The sequence below is a fragment of the Bos javanicus genome, chromosome 19, assembly GCF_032452875.1.
Source record: "Bos javanicus breed banteng chromosome 19, ARS-OSU_banteng_1.0, whole genome shotgun sequence".
Classification (NCBI taxonomy): domain Eukaryota; kingdom Metazoa; phylum Chordata; class Mammalia; order Artiodactyla; family Bovidae; genus Bos; species Bos javanicus.
Window position 1 is genome coordinate 42117873 of NC_083886.1, and position 17066 is coordinate 42134938.

Sequence of the window (17066 nt, forward strand, 5' to 3'; positions counted from 1 at the left end):
TTCAATTATTAACTGCTCAACACACAAGTGCCTGGATAGGATGATAAATGCTCAATAAGCAGAAATTCTCCTGGATCCCATCTCTAATCTTCTCTGTATCCCCTAGCACACACTGATTGTTTAAACCCCTGGAGGCCTCAGTCTTCCAGCCTGTCTAATGGGGCTGCTGCTCCATGATCCTCATCCTCAATGTATACTTGAAACTCTTAGGGAAACTAAAGCCAGATGCAGAGATTTCTGGACAATTGTGGAGGTGGTGGTATCTTGGAGTTGGCTTGAACTAGCTCAAAAAAGCTGATTGTTAAATTTTCAAGATTTTTTTCAGCTTGTTGCTAAATGATGTAAACATTGTAAGTTAATATAGTTTGATGCTTTAGGCATTACTAAGAGTAAACTATATAAATTTACAATGTAGTGACATATTAAAAACAAAAGTAATAAATACTCAAAAATTCATCATGTTCTAATTATTTTACTATGTCTATACTTGAAGTTATTTACATCTATCGTTACTGGTGAGGTGAAAATACTATTCCTATAAAAATTTCAGGGGACCAAGTTAGAACCTAAAGAGAGACACCACAGAAGACTAAGATTCAGGGACCACACATTTATCGAGCTCTTATTTATATGCATGGCATTGTATAGTATTCTTACCTGTATTAGCTTATTTTAATTCTTTGAGAAATTACATAAAACAGGTATCCATCACTTTCCAAACTCAAGAACCAAATAGAATTGGACAGTGAGGACTACTTATATTTATCCCTTGTATAGAGCGGAGGAAACAGAGAGGTTAAGAAACTTGTTTAGAGACGCACAGCAGTCCCCAACAGGACATTGTTCTGTGTTCCTCCGATTTGATAGAAAACTCCTTCCTCATAAGGACTGGTCCCCAAGTCCTCTTCCCAGCACTGTGCCCCAGTTCCTTACCCAAGGCTTCAGGCTCTTCTTTCTTCTTTCCCAAGGTAGTGCTCTGGGTGGGCTGGGCCTCGGGGCCACCAGGCCCAGGAGGGAGCAGCTGGAAGGTGGGATCCAACTCCAGAATCATCTGGTTGAGGCTCTCCAGTGAGAAGTCAATGTAGGAGTCAAGGTCTTCCTGAGCCCCTGAGACCTGCTCCCCTGGGGCCTTCAGGAGGCAGCTGGCATTGGCTCCAGCCTGTGGGGCTGGCTGGAGCCTGCCAGGGGGCCCCTTGCAGGGCATGGGGGCCATCAGCGCCTGCGCTCCCCAGCCTTCCGTGGTGTAGTAGGGACATGGCGGCGGCAGGCTGGGGCTGGGGGCTGGGTGCAGGGCCCTCCTGGGTTCCTCACAGGGAGCCAAGCCGACTGCGGGGCCTCCTGCCAGCAGGGGGCTGGACATCACCTGTGACATGTTGAGGGCAGTGACTTGGCAGTTTACCTCTGGCTTCCAGCCAGACTCACATCCCACAGTTGTCACTTGCCAACTGGGAGCTCCTGGGACCTGAAAGAAGCCGGGGGTGGGAACTGAGTAATTTCTGTGGATGAAACCTCTGCCTCCCCTCCCCATAAAGAAAGGCATATATATTCACTCATTTAAAAGCATGGCTGCTGGAGCCAGACTGCCTGGGGTTTGTATCCTGGCTTCCCCAGTTACTAGCTGTGCAACGTTGGGGAAGTTAATTAACTTCTCTGTGCCTTGGTTTCCTCATCTGTAGAATGAGTTAATATTTATAATATACTTAGAACTTGCCTAGTACATAATAAGCAGTATGCAAGTGATGGATAAATAAAATAATCTCAATAGATGTTTGATGGCTACCTATTATGTTCCAGCTTTACTTTTAAAATAAGTAATAGCTAAAATTCCGGATTCCCAGGAGGCGCTAGTGGTAAAGAACCCACTTGCCAATGCTGGAGATGTAAGAGACTCAGGTTAGATCCCTGTGTCGGTAAGATCACCCAGAGGAGGGCGTGGCAACCCACTCCAGTATTCTTGCCTGGGAAATCCCATGGACAGAGGAGTCTGGCAGGCTACAGTTCTTAGGGTCGCAAAGAGTCAGACACAGCTGAAGTGACTTAGCATAGCACGGCACAGCTAATATTCATTGAGTAATTATATGTACCTAGGCTCTGGTGTATAAAACCTTTTAAAATCCTCATAACAACCCTATGAAGTAGATGCTATTATTATCCCATTTTACAATGGGAGAACTGAGACACAAAGAGGTAAGCAACTTGCCCAAGGTTGTCAGGCCAACGGGTGTCAGGGTAGGATTGGACCCCAGCTGTGTGGTGTCAGGGCCCCTGCATTTAGCTGCTACTCAGCCTGGGCCAGTTGGTGAAACAGACAGGCAAGCAGGTGAGCAATCACAACAGTGTCATCGGGGAGGAGGGGAGTCAGAAGGGACTCAGTGGGCACAGGGAAGGGGAGGGGGGAGGCCAGGGAGTGGGGGAGGCCAGGGAGGACTTCCTGGAGGAAGGGACATGTAAACGGAGACAAGGACGAAAAACAGGAGCTGGCTGGGCACACCAGGTAGGGGTGAGGAGGCAGGTGTATTCAGAGGCTGGATGGACCGAGGAGATCACAAGACGTTACTGAGCATCTGGGAAACAGAGAGAACCTAGGGTGAATGGAGGGGAGGTTGGGGTTGGGGAGGCAGGCTGGGCAGACCCTGCAGAGCCTTGCAGGCTGGGTTTGGTAGTGCTGACTCAACCCTGAGGGCAATGGAGAGCCACAGAATAGTTTAGAGTTTAGGAGTGACATCAACAGATGATATTCACTCCCTGGGGGCTCATCTGGGAAAGAGACGTCCCAGGCTTCCTGACTGTGGGAAGTTCTTCCCGTTGTTTAGCCTTAATGCTACATGATAGCAGTTTCTTCCAGGAGGTAAGAGGTTCCAAAACAGAGGCTGCCAAGAAAACTGTAAGGAGCTGGGACATGCTGATTGTGCTACAACTGCCTGCCCTGAGCCTCACCTTCCCCCTGCCCCTAGCACTCCCCAACTCCACTTTTCTCCTTTTCCAAGGTATGTCTATTACATTCTGCTTTAGAGTTAGACCTCAGTCTCGGAAAAGTCATTGAGACCAGTCTGGGGCAAACGAAATGAATGCAGACTTCGGGAGTCTGGAGATTTGAATTCAAACCCCAGTTCAAAGAGTTCCTTAAGGAGTCGCTCTGACCCTCAGTTTCCTCATCTGTGAGATGGAAATAAGAATTCCTGCTATATATCCTCCCAGAAGGTGGTGTGGAACCAGTGAGATCCTGCTTGTAAAAGCTATCGGACAATTCTAAATACTACTTAGAAATCAGGGCTTATATAGAATATAATGCCTTCATAATAATAAATAATAATAGCTCTCATTTACTGAGAATTTACCATGTGTCAGGCACTGACTTTCCCCATGATAACTCTTCTAATCCTCTCATAACCCTAGGAAGTACTGCACCCCTATTACCAGTCCATTTTACAGATGAAGATACTGAGATTCAGAGAGGTTAAGAAATCTGTGTCGGCCACACATCCAGAAAAGTGATAGAGCTGGGTTTTAAACCCAGGCCTGGACTTTCGACCTTTAACTCTATATCACATGGAGTTCAAATGCAGAGAAACACCTGAGGTCCAGAGAGGGACTGTGAGTTGCCCAAGGCTCCTGCTAGACCTGCTGCCAGACTTCTCTTTGGCCAGATCCTGGAGGGGGCAGGCACATGTTAGGCTCGGGAAGCGTGTCTATAAATGGCAGTGAAAGGGAACGAGGAATGGGCCTTCAAGCTCCTTTCTAGGGGCAGCTAAGGACATCAAGCTTTGGCTCCAAGCGCCCTGGGTTTGTCGGGGCAGGATCTCTGCACACCCTGAAGGTTTTCTGGCTGTGCCTCAAAGAGGACCTAGGGTTACGGTCTCTGGGGAATGCACTGGGTACCTGGTTCCTCCCCCAGGACTAGGATCCAGGATATCTGCCTACTGATTTGGAATCTGCTTTTATACCACCCTGGGCAAGTGTCCTTTCCTCTCTGGGCTTCAGTTGTCCCACCTGTATAATGGGAATGCAATCATAACAGACACTTAAAATGTACTCATCTTGTTTTCTCAATGGTTCTCTGAAGAAAGTACTCTTACGGTGGGGCTGGAGAGGTTAAGGGACTTGCCTGAAGTCATACAACTCACAGCACCCAGAGTGGAACTGGGATCTGAACTCAGGTGATCTTGGCTCCTGGTCCCATAGTCCTTGCCACTGTTTCATAGATTTAAGATCCATTTCACCTTTCTCTGCCCCTTCTGGGATTCTAGAACCCAGTGGGACAGGCCTGAGATTGAGCAAAGTTTAGGCAGCCCCTTGGGATTTTCTTTAAGTCTTCTCACTTTTGACACTCCCCAAAGCACCACCAGACCTCCCAGGGCAGGGTCTGGCCTCACTCCTTTATTCCTGGACACTCTTTCTTCTGTCCCCACCAGCACACGTCTCTAGCTCGTTCCTTCCTGATCAAAAGGGGAGGGGAAGACCCCTGGGCTCAGCACTCTGTGTGTGTATGTTGGGGGGCCGTAGTGGGTATGGAGGGCTCCATCCAACTCAGTCTTATTTATAGGTCCTGCCCACCCATGGGACTCAAATCTCCTTCTTTGTTCCCAAGGGCTCTGGAGGCAGGGAGATCCTGATTCCTGGGCAAATCCCCTTGTCAGTTTCATTGCCAGCTTCTTCTCCTGACTCACTCTTTCCCTCCTACAAGCCCAGGGCAGTGGAGGGAGAGGATGGCAGAGGGGAGGACAAGTGTCCCGCAGAGTGCCTCACCTCACTAGCCCAATCCCCTCCCCACCCCCCTGCTGGAAGAATGGCTTCTGATCGTCCCCTGGTCCCCACTTAGACCTGGAAAAGCAGACCTGGGATAGGAGACAGGGACCCGCAGGGGCAGTGAAGGTCTTTCCCTACCCGTGCCCTGCCCACCCTCTCCCTCCCATTCTAGGATTCCTGCTGGCCTCTGAATGATCCAGCATGGGTTGGGGGGTGGGGCGGGGCTAATGGCCAGGCCCTGAGGGCTCTGGGCTGGTGGGCTGGTGGGCAGGAGGATCGGTTCTGGGTCTGTTCCCTTCCCAAGTCTCAGGACCCTGGGCAAACCCCTTCCCCTCCCCAGACCCTGGTTCTCTCATCTGTACACTGAGGGCTACAGATTTAGTTCCCTCAAAGTGCAGAACTTGAGTCTGTGGTCCTGGGACCATCTTGTCTGTCTCCACCTTCACTCTGAGCCCCAGGAGAGGAGAAAAACTGGGGACAAGGGCTGGCTGAAGGGGCTGAGCCTCCTCCTCTTTTCTCCTTGAAGAATAAAGGCGCCTACCTGTTGTCCAGGGTGAGCAAGACGCTTCTGCCTTCACTCTTGGCTCCTGGGACAGACGAAGTGAGGCGGTTGGTCAGAGCCCAGGTGAGGAGTAAAGGGAGGCGCCCTTCACCTCCAGCCCCGCCTTAAGAGCAGCCAGCCAAGCCCGCCCGCCCTCCTCCCCGCCAGCCCTACACGTGGCCTGACAGCCCACAGGCCCCACCCGCCTGTCTGGACCAGCTCAGGTGGGGCTGGCACACGCAGGGAAGGGAAGCCTGGCCTTGGTGGGCACTGGAGCCCGGTGTGTGAGTGTGTGTGAGAGGCTCTTAAGCATCCTATTTCCTCCCTGGGCGCTGAGTGCTCAGGGGAACCTCTGCTTGGACAGGGGCTTCTTAGAACCAAGTGTGCTGTAGGCGTTCCCTTCACCTGAGTGCCAGCCAGGGAAGGGGCACAGGGTTGGTTGGCAGAGCTAGCAGAGAGTGGGGAGCAGGATGCCAAGGGGCAGGAGACCCTTCCCACAGGCCTCTTCTCTGCTCTCTGAGCTGGGTCATACTGCTACAGGTACCGGGTAGGGGCCTGCTGGGACTCACGCTGGACACAGATCTTGTCTTTTTTTCTTAGTCTGGGAATAGGCTTCTAACTCAAGGAGAAGAGGCTCTGCGTGTCTGGAGGGCTTTGAGAAGGGGCTCAGCGCCACAATGGTCTTCATTCATTCACTCACAGACTATCCCTGTGCACATTCTGGTGGAAGTTCCATGTGGGAGTGATGGCAGAAAGTCCAAAAGTCCAGACATCCCCTCTCCCTGGCTCCACCTCCCTTCCTGTTCTGTGTCAGGGATCCCAGAATGTGGTGGGCATCCAGACTTTGTTGGGGAGGGGCACTGTGGTAAAGCCGAGTCCCCTCTGGGCAGATTGGTTGGAAGCTAGGGAGCTGGCATACTCTCCAGCCCAGGGACTCAGGGTGATCCCAGCAGGGGCTTATCTTAGGGGTGGGTTGGGGGGAGGGCTGCCCAGAGCTCCCGTGATGCTCAGTAGAAGGGCTTCTGGCCTTAAAGTCTTTGATGTTCTGTGGCTTCATGGAGGCATCGTGGCCTGTGTCGAGGGAGGCCAGGAAGCACAGCTGAGCATGGCAGTGAAAGGTGATGACTGAAAGACTCTGAAAGGTGTCTCTGGATGTTCGCGCAGCCAGCAGCCCATGGCTTGGTGAGCAGTTGTGTCTTTGAATGAAGAAAATGATGCCCCTCCATTGGGGTGTGTGCAATGCAAGCCAACATGCACTGCCCACAGCAGCCTTATTCACGGGCAGTCAGCTGCTGAGATTCTCAGGGGAAGGTACAGGTTGTGGGGTGGGGGATGGAGCATCAGGCCGGGATTGGAGTGGTCCTGACATTGGCCCTGGCTGTGTTCCTGGGGGCTGGAACCAAGGGCAGTTTTAGCAGTGGTTCTTCAGGCCTGGGAGCCCTAGGCTTGTGCCCCTGTGCCTGAGCGTTACAATCTTTCTTGGCAGATTTGACCTTCTTGGTTCACATTTGGCTGTTCCCTTTACCTTAAGCCAGTCTCAGGACACTGATTCCAGCCTCAGCCTCCTCACAGACCTTGTGCACCATACCTTCCTGCCTCTGCCTAATCCCCCACCTCACTCTGCTACCACCATGCTCCTCTGACATCATCAGCCTTTCTGCATTGATGGATATGACCATGTGATTTTTTCCCCCTCTCTAACTTGTTGATGTGATGGAGTACATTAACTGATTTTTGAATACTGAACAAACCTTGTATACCTGGGATACATCCTACTTGGTTGTGCTGTATAATTCTTTATACATTGTAGGACTCAATGTGCTAGTATTTTATTGAGGGTGTTTGCATCGATGCTTGTGAAAGATATTGATTTGTGGTTTTCTTGTAAAGTCTCGGTCTGGTTTTGGTATTCGGGTGATGTTGGCCTCCCAATTAGCTTGTATTCTCTTTGCTTCTAGCTTCTGAAGGAGACTGTAGAGAATTGGTATAATTTCTTCCTTAAATGTTTGGTAGAATTCACCAGTAAACCCATCTGGGCCTGATGCTTTCAGTTTTGGAAGATTATTAGTAGACACAGGCCTATTCACAACATTTCTTTCCAACCTCAACATACAGCATTTTCCTGGCTGCTGGGGGGAACTTGGTCTACATCTGCGCTTCTGAGAGAAGGGATTCCAAGTATTTTGATGGATCCTGAACTCTGCTCACTAAAGAAGATGGAAAACCAATCAAACAAAAAGTGTAGTTTCCTACAGGGTGTTTTTTTTTTTTTTTTTTTCTTGTCAAGAATCCATTCAAAATACACATTCATTCAAAATCCATTTATTGACTGCTTTGATGTTAGGCACTAGGATACCAAGATGAATGGGACAAGATAACTGTCCCCACGGAGCATACAGTCTATGCATGCTCTGTGGAAGCATGGAAGTTCAGTTCAGTTGCTCAGTCATGTCTGATTCTTTGCGACCCCATGGACTGCTGCACACCAGGCCTCCATGTCCATCACCAACTCCCGGAGCTTGCTCAAACTCATGTCCACAAATCGGTGATTCCATCCAACCATCTCATCCTCTGTCTTCCCCTTCTCCTCCTGCCCTCAATTTTTCCCAGCATCAGGGTCTTTTCCAATGAGTTAGTTCTTCACATCAGGTGGCCAAAGTACTGGAGTTTCAGCTTCAGCATCAGTCCTTTCAGTGAACATTCAGCACTGATTTCCTTTAGGATGGACTGGTTGGATCTCCTTGCAGTCCAAGGAAAGGGAGACTCATAGGCAAATAAGGCCCCAAACTCCAGGCTGCTGCTTGCCTAGAGCCCTACGAAGGAGGGAAATGCACCATCCTCTATGGTAACCATTAGTCACGTGTGGAGGAAGAACGTGCCCGGTCTATACTGAGACATGTCATCAGTGTGAAGAGCTTCCCAGGTGGTACTAGTGGTAAAGAATTCACGTGCCAATGCAGGAGATGCAAGAGATGTGGTTTTCCTGGGTTGGGAAGATCCCCTGGAGTAGGTAATGGCAACCCACTCCAGTATTCTTGCCTAGAAAAAATTCCATGGACAGAGGAGCCCTGGTGGGCTACAATCCATGGGGTCTCAAAGAGTCAGACATGACTGAACACACATACGTAGACGGGAAATACAATTTAGATTTCAAAGACTTAGTTTGAAGAACGTAAATATCTCATTGGTGCTTTTTCTCTTGATAACATGATAACATTTTGTAGATGTTGGGGTAAATAAAATAAACCAGCAAAGTTAATTTGACCTGTTTCTTTTCACTTTTTGAGATGTACTTTATTAGCTTCCAGGGCTTCCTTTGCTCAGCTGGTAAAGAATCCGCTTGCAATGCGGGAGACCTGAGTTCGATCCCTAGGTTGAGAAGATCGCTTGGAAAAGGGAAAGGCTACCCACTCCAGTATTCTGGCCTAGAGAATTCTATGGATTGTATAGTCCACGGGGTCGCAGAGTCGGACATGACTGAGCAACTTTCACTTCACTTCACTTATTAGTTTCCAAAGACTGTTGTAACAAATTTCCACAAGCCGAGTGGCTTAAAACATCAAAATGGAGTCATTCAAGGTCTGGAGAGTAGAGGCTGGATTTTGGGTCGTTGGGAAGAACTGGTTCCTTGCCTCTTGCAACTTCTAGTGGCTGCCCTGGAATTCCTGGGCTATGGTCACGTTCTTCAATCTCTGCTTTGTCTTGTCTTTGCTTTCTTCTCTGGCTGTGTTATCTTTTGGGGGGGCTGCACTGGGTCTTCATTGCTGCACATGGGCTTTCTCTGGTTGCAGAGCAAGGGCTCTTCTCTAGTTGTGGTGCAGGGTTTCTCAGTGTGGTGGCTTCTTTTGTCTGTGCTGGCACCAGCCCTAGGGTGTGTGGGCTTCAGTAGTTGCGACTCGTGGGCCCTAGAGTGTATGCACAGTAGATGTGGCTCATGGGCTTAGTTGCTCTGAGACATGTGGGATCTTCCTTGACTAGGCAGGTGGATTCTTAACCACTGGACCACCAGGGAAGTCTGTATCTGTGTTATCTTTTGCCTCTGTTTTATAAAGACCCTTACGATAGCATTTAGGGACCCCCCTAGATAATCCAGGGTAATCTGTCTGTGAAATCCTTAATTACATTGGCAAAGATCCTTTTTCCAAATAAGGTAACACTGGAAAGTTCCAGGAGTTAAGACTTGATATGTTGAGGGTGGCCATTATTCAATCTCTATGTGTGCCTGCTAGAAAGTTTAGAGTTACATATGTGACTTGATTATATTTCTGACAGTTGCAGGCTATAGTAACCCCTGACTCCTGGTGCCAGAGAAAACATCTCAGACTCAAAAGGACATTCAAAGTGGAGGGGGATGGTGAGTAACCTGGGCGAGGTAGGAGAGGTGAGAAAGCCTGGGATACTCCTAGACCTTTGGGGTGTTCTCTGTAGCTGGAACTCAGGGTGAGGGTGTGAAGAACATTGGGAGAAAAATCTGGAGAGACGATGTGTATACAGCATCACTTCTGCCGACTTTTCTCCTAGTGAGCCTTGCTTAGCTGGAGAGGCTGGACACTGACCACTGTGTTCCTCAGACTCTGTTGCTGCTAGAGTTTTATTTAGGAAACAGGTCTGTCAATCAAACGGACTTGGAAACATGACTCGTCGCTCAGCATGGTTATGGAGGCACTGATTTAGGGGGCAGTTGCCTTCTAGCATCCAGTGTCCAGCTTTGTGGGTGCAGAGAAGTTGTTGTTCAAATGGCCTCCTGACCCCTGAATCAGTTAGGTGATGGTTCTTGAAACCAACAGACCTTCTTGGGTGGCTCCGGATTCCTTACCTTTTTGATGGTGTCAGAGGAGGTGCTTGCTTCTTAGGGTGGGTCCCAAGTTTGTCTTTGGAGTCATTCCTGCAGGTGCAGCCTGTTCCTTTAGCCCTTCTGATGAGTTTATCAGCATGGCATTACCTGCATGACATTCCTTTCTGCTTAATTTAGCTAGTGTGGTTTCTGTTTCTTGCTGCTGAGTGATGCAGGTGGGTTGGTCCAGGGGGTCAAGGGCATGGCAGTCGCCCTAAGCAATCTGACTTTTCTGTTGCGGACAATGGAGATACAGGAAATGCTTTAAAGCAGAACAGGAGCAGGGAGGAAAAGCTGTGAACATCTTTGTGCCCGAGAAAGATCTCCTTGCTTCAGGGAGGTGCTGAACCCCTTGAGAGGGTAGCTGAGGAGCAGGCCTTACTTTTCTCTGGGACTGTCTTTTCTCTGGGGTCAAGACAGGTGCCAAAGATTTAAGAGGGCTGTTCTTTGCTACAATGGGGACAGAAAAGTGACCTAGCCTCCGGAACATTCCAAGCTTTATTTGCAGCAGGCAAGACTGAAATAGCAGGAAGGGCTTCTCAACAGAGACAATAGTGAGATTTTGGTAACTAAATTAGCTAAACCAGGCTCTGTGTGAAGGGCCAGAAAGAGCAGAGCAAGAAAAAGGCCGTACCTGGCACTCTGGATGCTCGAATTTACACTCAGTCTCTGTGGCTAATTAGCTGTAATGTCAGAGCTAGACGGGCCCCTTGGGCGCTGCCATCACCCTGAACTCAAACTTTATTATTCGTATGTCATCAGTAAAAAATGTTGAGCAGGCCTCCCTTATATCTGTTTATAAATTATTTTCATAGAATTAAATAAATTATAAACATAAAGTATATGCATAAAATACATTAGCATATACATTATAAAATATATATTATGAAATATGTACACTATACATATATGAATAAGCTAGACGTTATGCATATTATTATATGCACATTATAAAGCCACATAACTAGAAATGAAAGAGGTAATAAATATAAACAGTTTTAAAATAATTTTTATGGCATTTCATTTCATAATGGCCTAAAATCCCTTTTTGCTCTCCATAATGAGAGTGACGCCATTGAATATCCTTCTTTATTTTTGAAAATCCTAGTTTCACACTCTGCGGGACAGTGACTTGAATGTCTGGTACTAAATTCAGTTTATTTCAATATTCAGTTTTAAAGGCTGTCACAGCTGAAAAGAAGGCTTCATGAAGATACCTAGATCCAGACGGACGAGGTGCATTGTGGGCTGTGCTCATTAAACCGTGACATTCATTTTTCAGTTTTCAATGCCATCCACCAATTATGCAAAGGTTTTGTTCAAAATTGACTTTCAAATTTCCATCCTCTCTCTCATGTCAATCAGTTCTTCGTGCAAAGAAATTGGAATATGTTGCATTTTAATACTTTCACAAATGGATTTTAAACCCACTCAAACTCATTTTAAAGCAAGTTAAAAATTCCTTTTTTGTTTTATTTGATGGGTGGATGTGAAAGATCTTGGGAACACATGAGGTTTTCGGCAATAAAATCAAGGAACAATGGGAACACTTTCCAACTTTATTTCTAAATGTTCTCTCATACTATAGTCCTTCCAAAAAAAAATTACTTCCTTAACAACTGTTTAAACTTCACCTTTGTCCTCATGAAAAGAGATTTCACTTTTGGAAATCATCACTGGAGCACTCAACGCACAACCCTTGTCTCTCCTTCCTGAAATGTCAAATGAAATCATGTCCTGGGATCAGTGGGAAGTGCTCCTGGTTTCTTGCTGCTTCTTCGCAGAAATCTTTTTAGGCCACTTGTCCTTTTTTTAAAAAAAATTCTGTTTTGAAATTTTTATTTATTTGGCTACACCAGGTCTCAGTTGCCGCACGTGGGATCTTCAGTCTTTGTTGCCTGCTGCATGCAGTATTCTAGTTGCAGCTTCGGGGATCTAGTTCCCTAACCAAGGACTGAACCTGTGCCCCCTGCAGTGGAAGTGAGAAGCCCTTCCACTGGACCGCCAGGGAAGTCCCAGTTTAGTTTGAATCAGACGTTACAATCTGTGCATTCCACTGAACTGAGCTTATGTGAATGGCAACATGTCACAATAGGTCAGAAGTTGAGCAATCGAGTGAGGGTGCCGTCCTCAAGTTCTCTGCCTGATGGACATGTCTCCTACCAGACATTGACTAATGTGGGGGACATGATCAGCCAAAATAGACTGAGTGGGGGTGCCTGGGCCAATTTTTATGTTAAATATTAGCTGAGCTGAATTCTTTTATTTCTTTTTAGATAGAAATACATGTGGAAGCATGTATGTTGAATTCTAAGATTTTCTTCCCACATACCCGTGGATCAGTCTGTTACCCTGTGGGGTAGGTGGTCAGATCAGCTGAGGCTTGGGCTGGGAGGGGGTAATAAGAGAGTCAGAGTGGCTAGTAAGACACTTAGGTCCTTGCTTTCCTGGGCCTCCTTCCAATGCCCACAGAGGCAGAGTGGTTTCTGCAGCCCCAGCCCCATTGTGCCGGGTCCTGCGGTCTCAGGAATACCTGTCTTCCTGGGGCCTGGGGCTGGGACCTTGGCATCTGCTCTACATTGCTCTCTGGGAAGCACACTGGGTGGGCCCCAGAGTAGGTGTGAACAAGCTTCTGATCATAACACCCTTTTCCTTTCCTACCCTTTCCTCTCTTGCGACAGAGTCTGCATCAGTCTGACCAGAGCTAAGTCACGCGTCTTCTCTAGACCAAATATTTTGTCCTTGACTTTGGGACACAATTTGGTGATTCTTACACCTTAGGGTTAAAGCAGGCGTGCATGCTTAGTCCCTCAGTTGTGTCCAACTCTTGGCAACCCCATGGACTACAGCCTGCCAGGCTCCTCTGTCCATGGGATTCTCCAGGCAAGAATACGGGAGTGGGTTGCCATGCTCTCCTCCATGGGATCTTCCCGAACCAGGGTTTGAACCCGCATCTCCTGTGTCTCCTACACTGCAGGTGGATTGTTTACCACTAGTGCCATCAGTATCCAAACCCAGACAGTCCGGGGGCTCGCCAACCTCAGGCCTGCCCATCTTCCTGGGGAGGGGGGCAGAGCAGGGTTACTCCTGGGGACATCAGTGCCTATGTCCCACTCCTGGCCAGGGTAGCAATGACCAAGGTTCTGGACCATCTGTCCAGGGCCTGGCCTGGAGAAGGGGGCCCTGGCCATCTCGGGGAGGAGGGGGCTGCTGCTGGTGATCCTACATAGCCCTAGGCCCAAGGTGAGCTCATCAGATGAGCAAGGCCTCCTGCTGAGCCTAGTGGGTGACTAAGAGGACGCTCTGTGCTCTCCTAACCCGCCGGTTCCTACTGCGTGCCCACTCTGTCTTTACTTCTTGAGCTTAGCTCTGCTGTCACTGACAACACCAGGCAGCCTTTGACATACAGCAGCTTTGGAGCCATGTGCGGCCAAACGGCGTGGCATTCAGGGCAACACCCCTGTGTCCTTCAAATTCAATTCCTTTCCTTCCTGGGTACATAGTGACACTACAGTTCCCAATCTCCCCTGCAGGCAGTCAGAGCCATGGGCTGAGCTCTGGTCAGTGGAATGTAGCTGAAGAAATCTAAACCATGCCACGTCCTGGTCTGAGCTCACTTTCTTCCCTGTCCCGTGGCCAGGTGTGGAGGACCCAGGGGAGGATGGCAAGGCCCTCCCTACAGTGGGCTGGAAGGGGCTTGAGTCCCTGCAGAACTACAAGGAGCAGAACCTACACCCATTGCACCTGTGTGAGAAAGACAATCTTTATATGTGAAGCCACAGAAACACTGGAGTGGGTACTGCAGGTAGCAGCCCAATTAACAGTGTCTGATCCCAGATGAGAAGTCAGGGGGCTTGAATTTTTTTTTTCCCCCCAGCACTGCAAGGCTTGTGGGATTTTAGTTCCCCCATTAGGGATTGAACATGGGCCCGGGGCAGTGAAAATGCAGAGTCATAACCACTTAAAGAATTCCCAAATTTATTAAGATTTTTTTTAACTTAAAAAAAGAAAAAAATCTTTTGACTGTGTCATCTGGCATGTGGGAACTTCATTCCCTGATTAGGAATCAAACCTGTACCCCTTGCATTGGCAGCATGGAATCTTAACCACTAGACCACCAGGGAGGTCCCTTGAATTCTTTAAGATTTTTTTACTGTGGGAGTTACAAGTTTAGTCTCTGGAGGTGGACCCCCAGTTTCTCCCATGGATGGGCCATGAGATTCCGGGAAAATTCACGGATGTCCCTGTGCCCGTTTCCACACCTGTGAGTGTGTGCACACTGCAGGGTATGTGGGAGGAATGGACAGTGATGGACACACTAGGTTTGTGGGCCCTGCTGTGTTGTGAGGGTTGGCATTTGATTCATCTCTCTGGGTCCCTGCTGGGCCTGGCACAGTGGCAATGTCTGATGGGCCCTGCCCAGGTGGCTCCTGGTCTTTTGGGTGACCAGAGGACTAGAGCTCTCAGCTGAGAGCCCTAGGCAGACTGAGATGTGCCCTAGAAGACAGGTATTAGCAAAGTGCTCTCTGCAAACATACTTAGTCGCTCAGTTGCGTCCGACTCTTTGTGTTCCTTTGGACTGTAGCCCACCAGAGTCCTCTGTCTATGGGATTTTTCAGGCAAGAATACTGGAGTGGGTTGCCACTTCCTCTTCAGGAGATCTTCCTGACTCCAGGATTGAACCTGTATCTCCTGCATTGCATGTGGATTATGCGCTGAGCAATCAGGGAAGCCCTAAAGGGCTCTCTGGGGGGACATTAATTCTGCCTGAGGCTCTAGTTGAAGATTTCATGGGGGAGGTAGCATTTCATCAGGCCCTTGAAGGAGAAAGGATCATATTCAGACCACAGATGTGGGCCATGCTTGCTCTAGGTTAAGCAAAGTTCTGGTGAGTTAAATCCTGAGGTAGAAAGAGCTGGACATGTGTGGCTGGAATCGGCACCTCTAACATTTTCAAGGCCTGGGGGAAGATTTCAAACGGAGGCAGTGGTAGGCAGAATTCTGAACATGCCCCTATCCCAAGACCCCATCCCCTGGTTCGGTTCTGTTCAGTTCAGTCACTCAGTCATGTCCGACTCTTTGTGACCCCATGGACTGCCACATGCCAGGCCTCTCTATTCATCACCAACTCCTGGAGTTTGCCCAAACTCATGTCTATCGAGTCGGTGATGACATCCAACCATCTCATCCTCTGTCTTCCCCTTCTCCTCCTGCCTTCACTCTTTCCCAGCATCAGGGTCTTTTCCAATGAGTCAGTTCTTCCCATCAGGTGGCCAAAGTATTGTAGTTTCAGCTTTAGCATCAGTCCTTCCAATGAATATTCAGGACTGATTTCCTTTAGGATTGACTTGTTTGATCTCCTTGCAGTCCAAGGGACTCTCCAGAGTCTTCTCCAACACCACAGTTCAAAAGAATCAATTCTTTGGCGCTCAGCTTTCTTTATAGACCAATTCTCACATACATCCATGACTACTGGAAAAACCATAGCTTTGACTAGACAGACCTTTGCTGGCCAAGTAATGTCTCTGCTTTTTAATATCCCATGGTTACTCAGTCAAATACCAATCTAGGTCTCCCATGAAGGAATTGTGCAGATATAAATTCCCAAGTCAGTTAAAATACAGAGATTAATTAGATGGGTCTGACCAAATTAGATGAGTCGTTTATAAAGAGAGTCTTTTTCCTTTCTGGTAGCAGATAGGAAGTTAGGAAGATTCAAAGCACATGAAGGATTTCACTCAAGAGCATCTCTTGGCTGACAGCCAGCAGGGAAATGGGAACCTCAGTCCTACAACCATGGGACTGGATTCTGCCGACAATCGGAACAAGTCTGGGAGTGGATTCTTCCCCAGAACCTCCTGATAAGAGCTCATGATGATTTTGGCTTTGTGGAGGCAGAGAACCCAGTCGAATCCACACAGACTTCTGGCCGCTGAGCTGTGAGTTAATAAATGGGTGTTTTTGCCACTCAGTCTGCGGTCAATTGTTAAACAGCAACAGAAGACAAATACAGACGATGAATTACCACAATCTAAATATTCCAAAGCCAAAAGTCAAGCTTACAGACTGTTAATCAAATACTGTCTACCCATCTGTCTTGACATATATACCTTCATAATGACCTTGAAGGCCAGGGTCAAACTTGTAATTCTCTGATGACTTGGAATTCTGTGCCAGCAGGTAGCTGTCCTTAGAGGGCTGGCCCCTGGGTTCCAGCCCCTGGTCTGGGGTCTGAGCCCTCTTCTCTTGTCATTCCTGGCTCCATCCAGCACCAGGAGGGGTGGGGAGCCTTGGCTGGATGAGCTAAATTCCATTAACTCCCTTGCAAACAGCTGTCCCTTGCCTGTCCCTGGGGCCCAGGGTGTGGTTTGCCTTTGGGAAAGGGAACCTGGAGAAATCTCAGGGCAGTTTAGGAAGAAAATGCGATTGCCCTCAGTGTGCCAAGTGTGGTCTAGAAGGGAGGCCGTGGTTCTGGTGGGAACATCACTGGGACCTTCTGACTCCTCCTTCCCCCGGGGTGGCCAGAGCAGGCCTGCTCTATAGCTGGGGACCCAGGGCAAGGGCCTTTCTTGTCTCCTTTTAGTGTGTTAAAATACATATAAAGTACACCATGAATGACATTTGATATATTCACAATGTTGTGCAGTCACACCCTCTATTTCCAGAACACTCTCATTACCCCAAAAGGAAACTTCCAGACCGATTAAGCAGCTACTCCCTATTCCTCCCTCCCCCAGGATCTGGCAACCACTAAACTGTCCTCTGTCTCTATGGATTTACCTATTTTGGATATTTGTTATAAATGGAATCATACACTACATGGTCTCTTGTGACTGGTTTCTTTCAATTAGCATAATGATTTCAAGGTTCATCCATGTGGTTGCAGGAGTCAGCACTTCACGCCTTTCTATGGCCGAATAATATCCCATTGCATTGGATAGACCA

The 17066-nt window shown here is 48.3% G+C and overlaps 1 protein-coding gene across 1 annotated transcript in view; it reads right to left on the minus strand.

The window, feature by feature from the left end:
* TNS4 (tensin 4) overlaps positions 1-5393 on the minus strand; it is a 23041-nt gene extending 17648 nt beyond the window's left edge. The window contains exons 1-2 of the mRNA XM_061391731.1: positions 5288-5393; positions 934-1462 (exon numbers count right to left, since the gene is read on the minus strand). Coding sequence (XP_061247715.1) covers positions 934-1372 — 439 coding nt within the window. The 5' untranslated portion in view covers positions 1373-1462; positions 5288-5393. The remainder of the gene's footprint in view (positions 1-933; positions 1463-5287) is intronic.
* Between the last annotated feature and the right edge of the window lie 11673 nt (positions 5394-17066).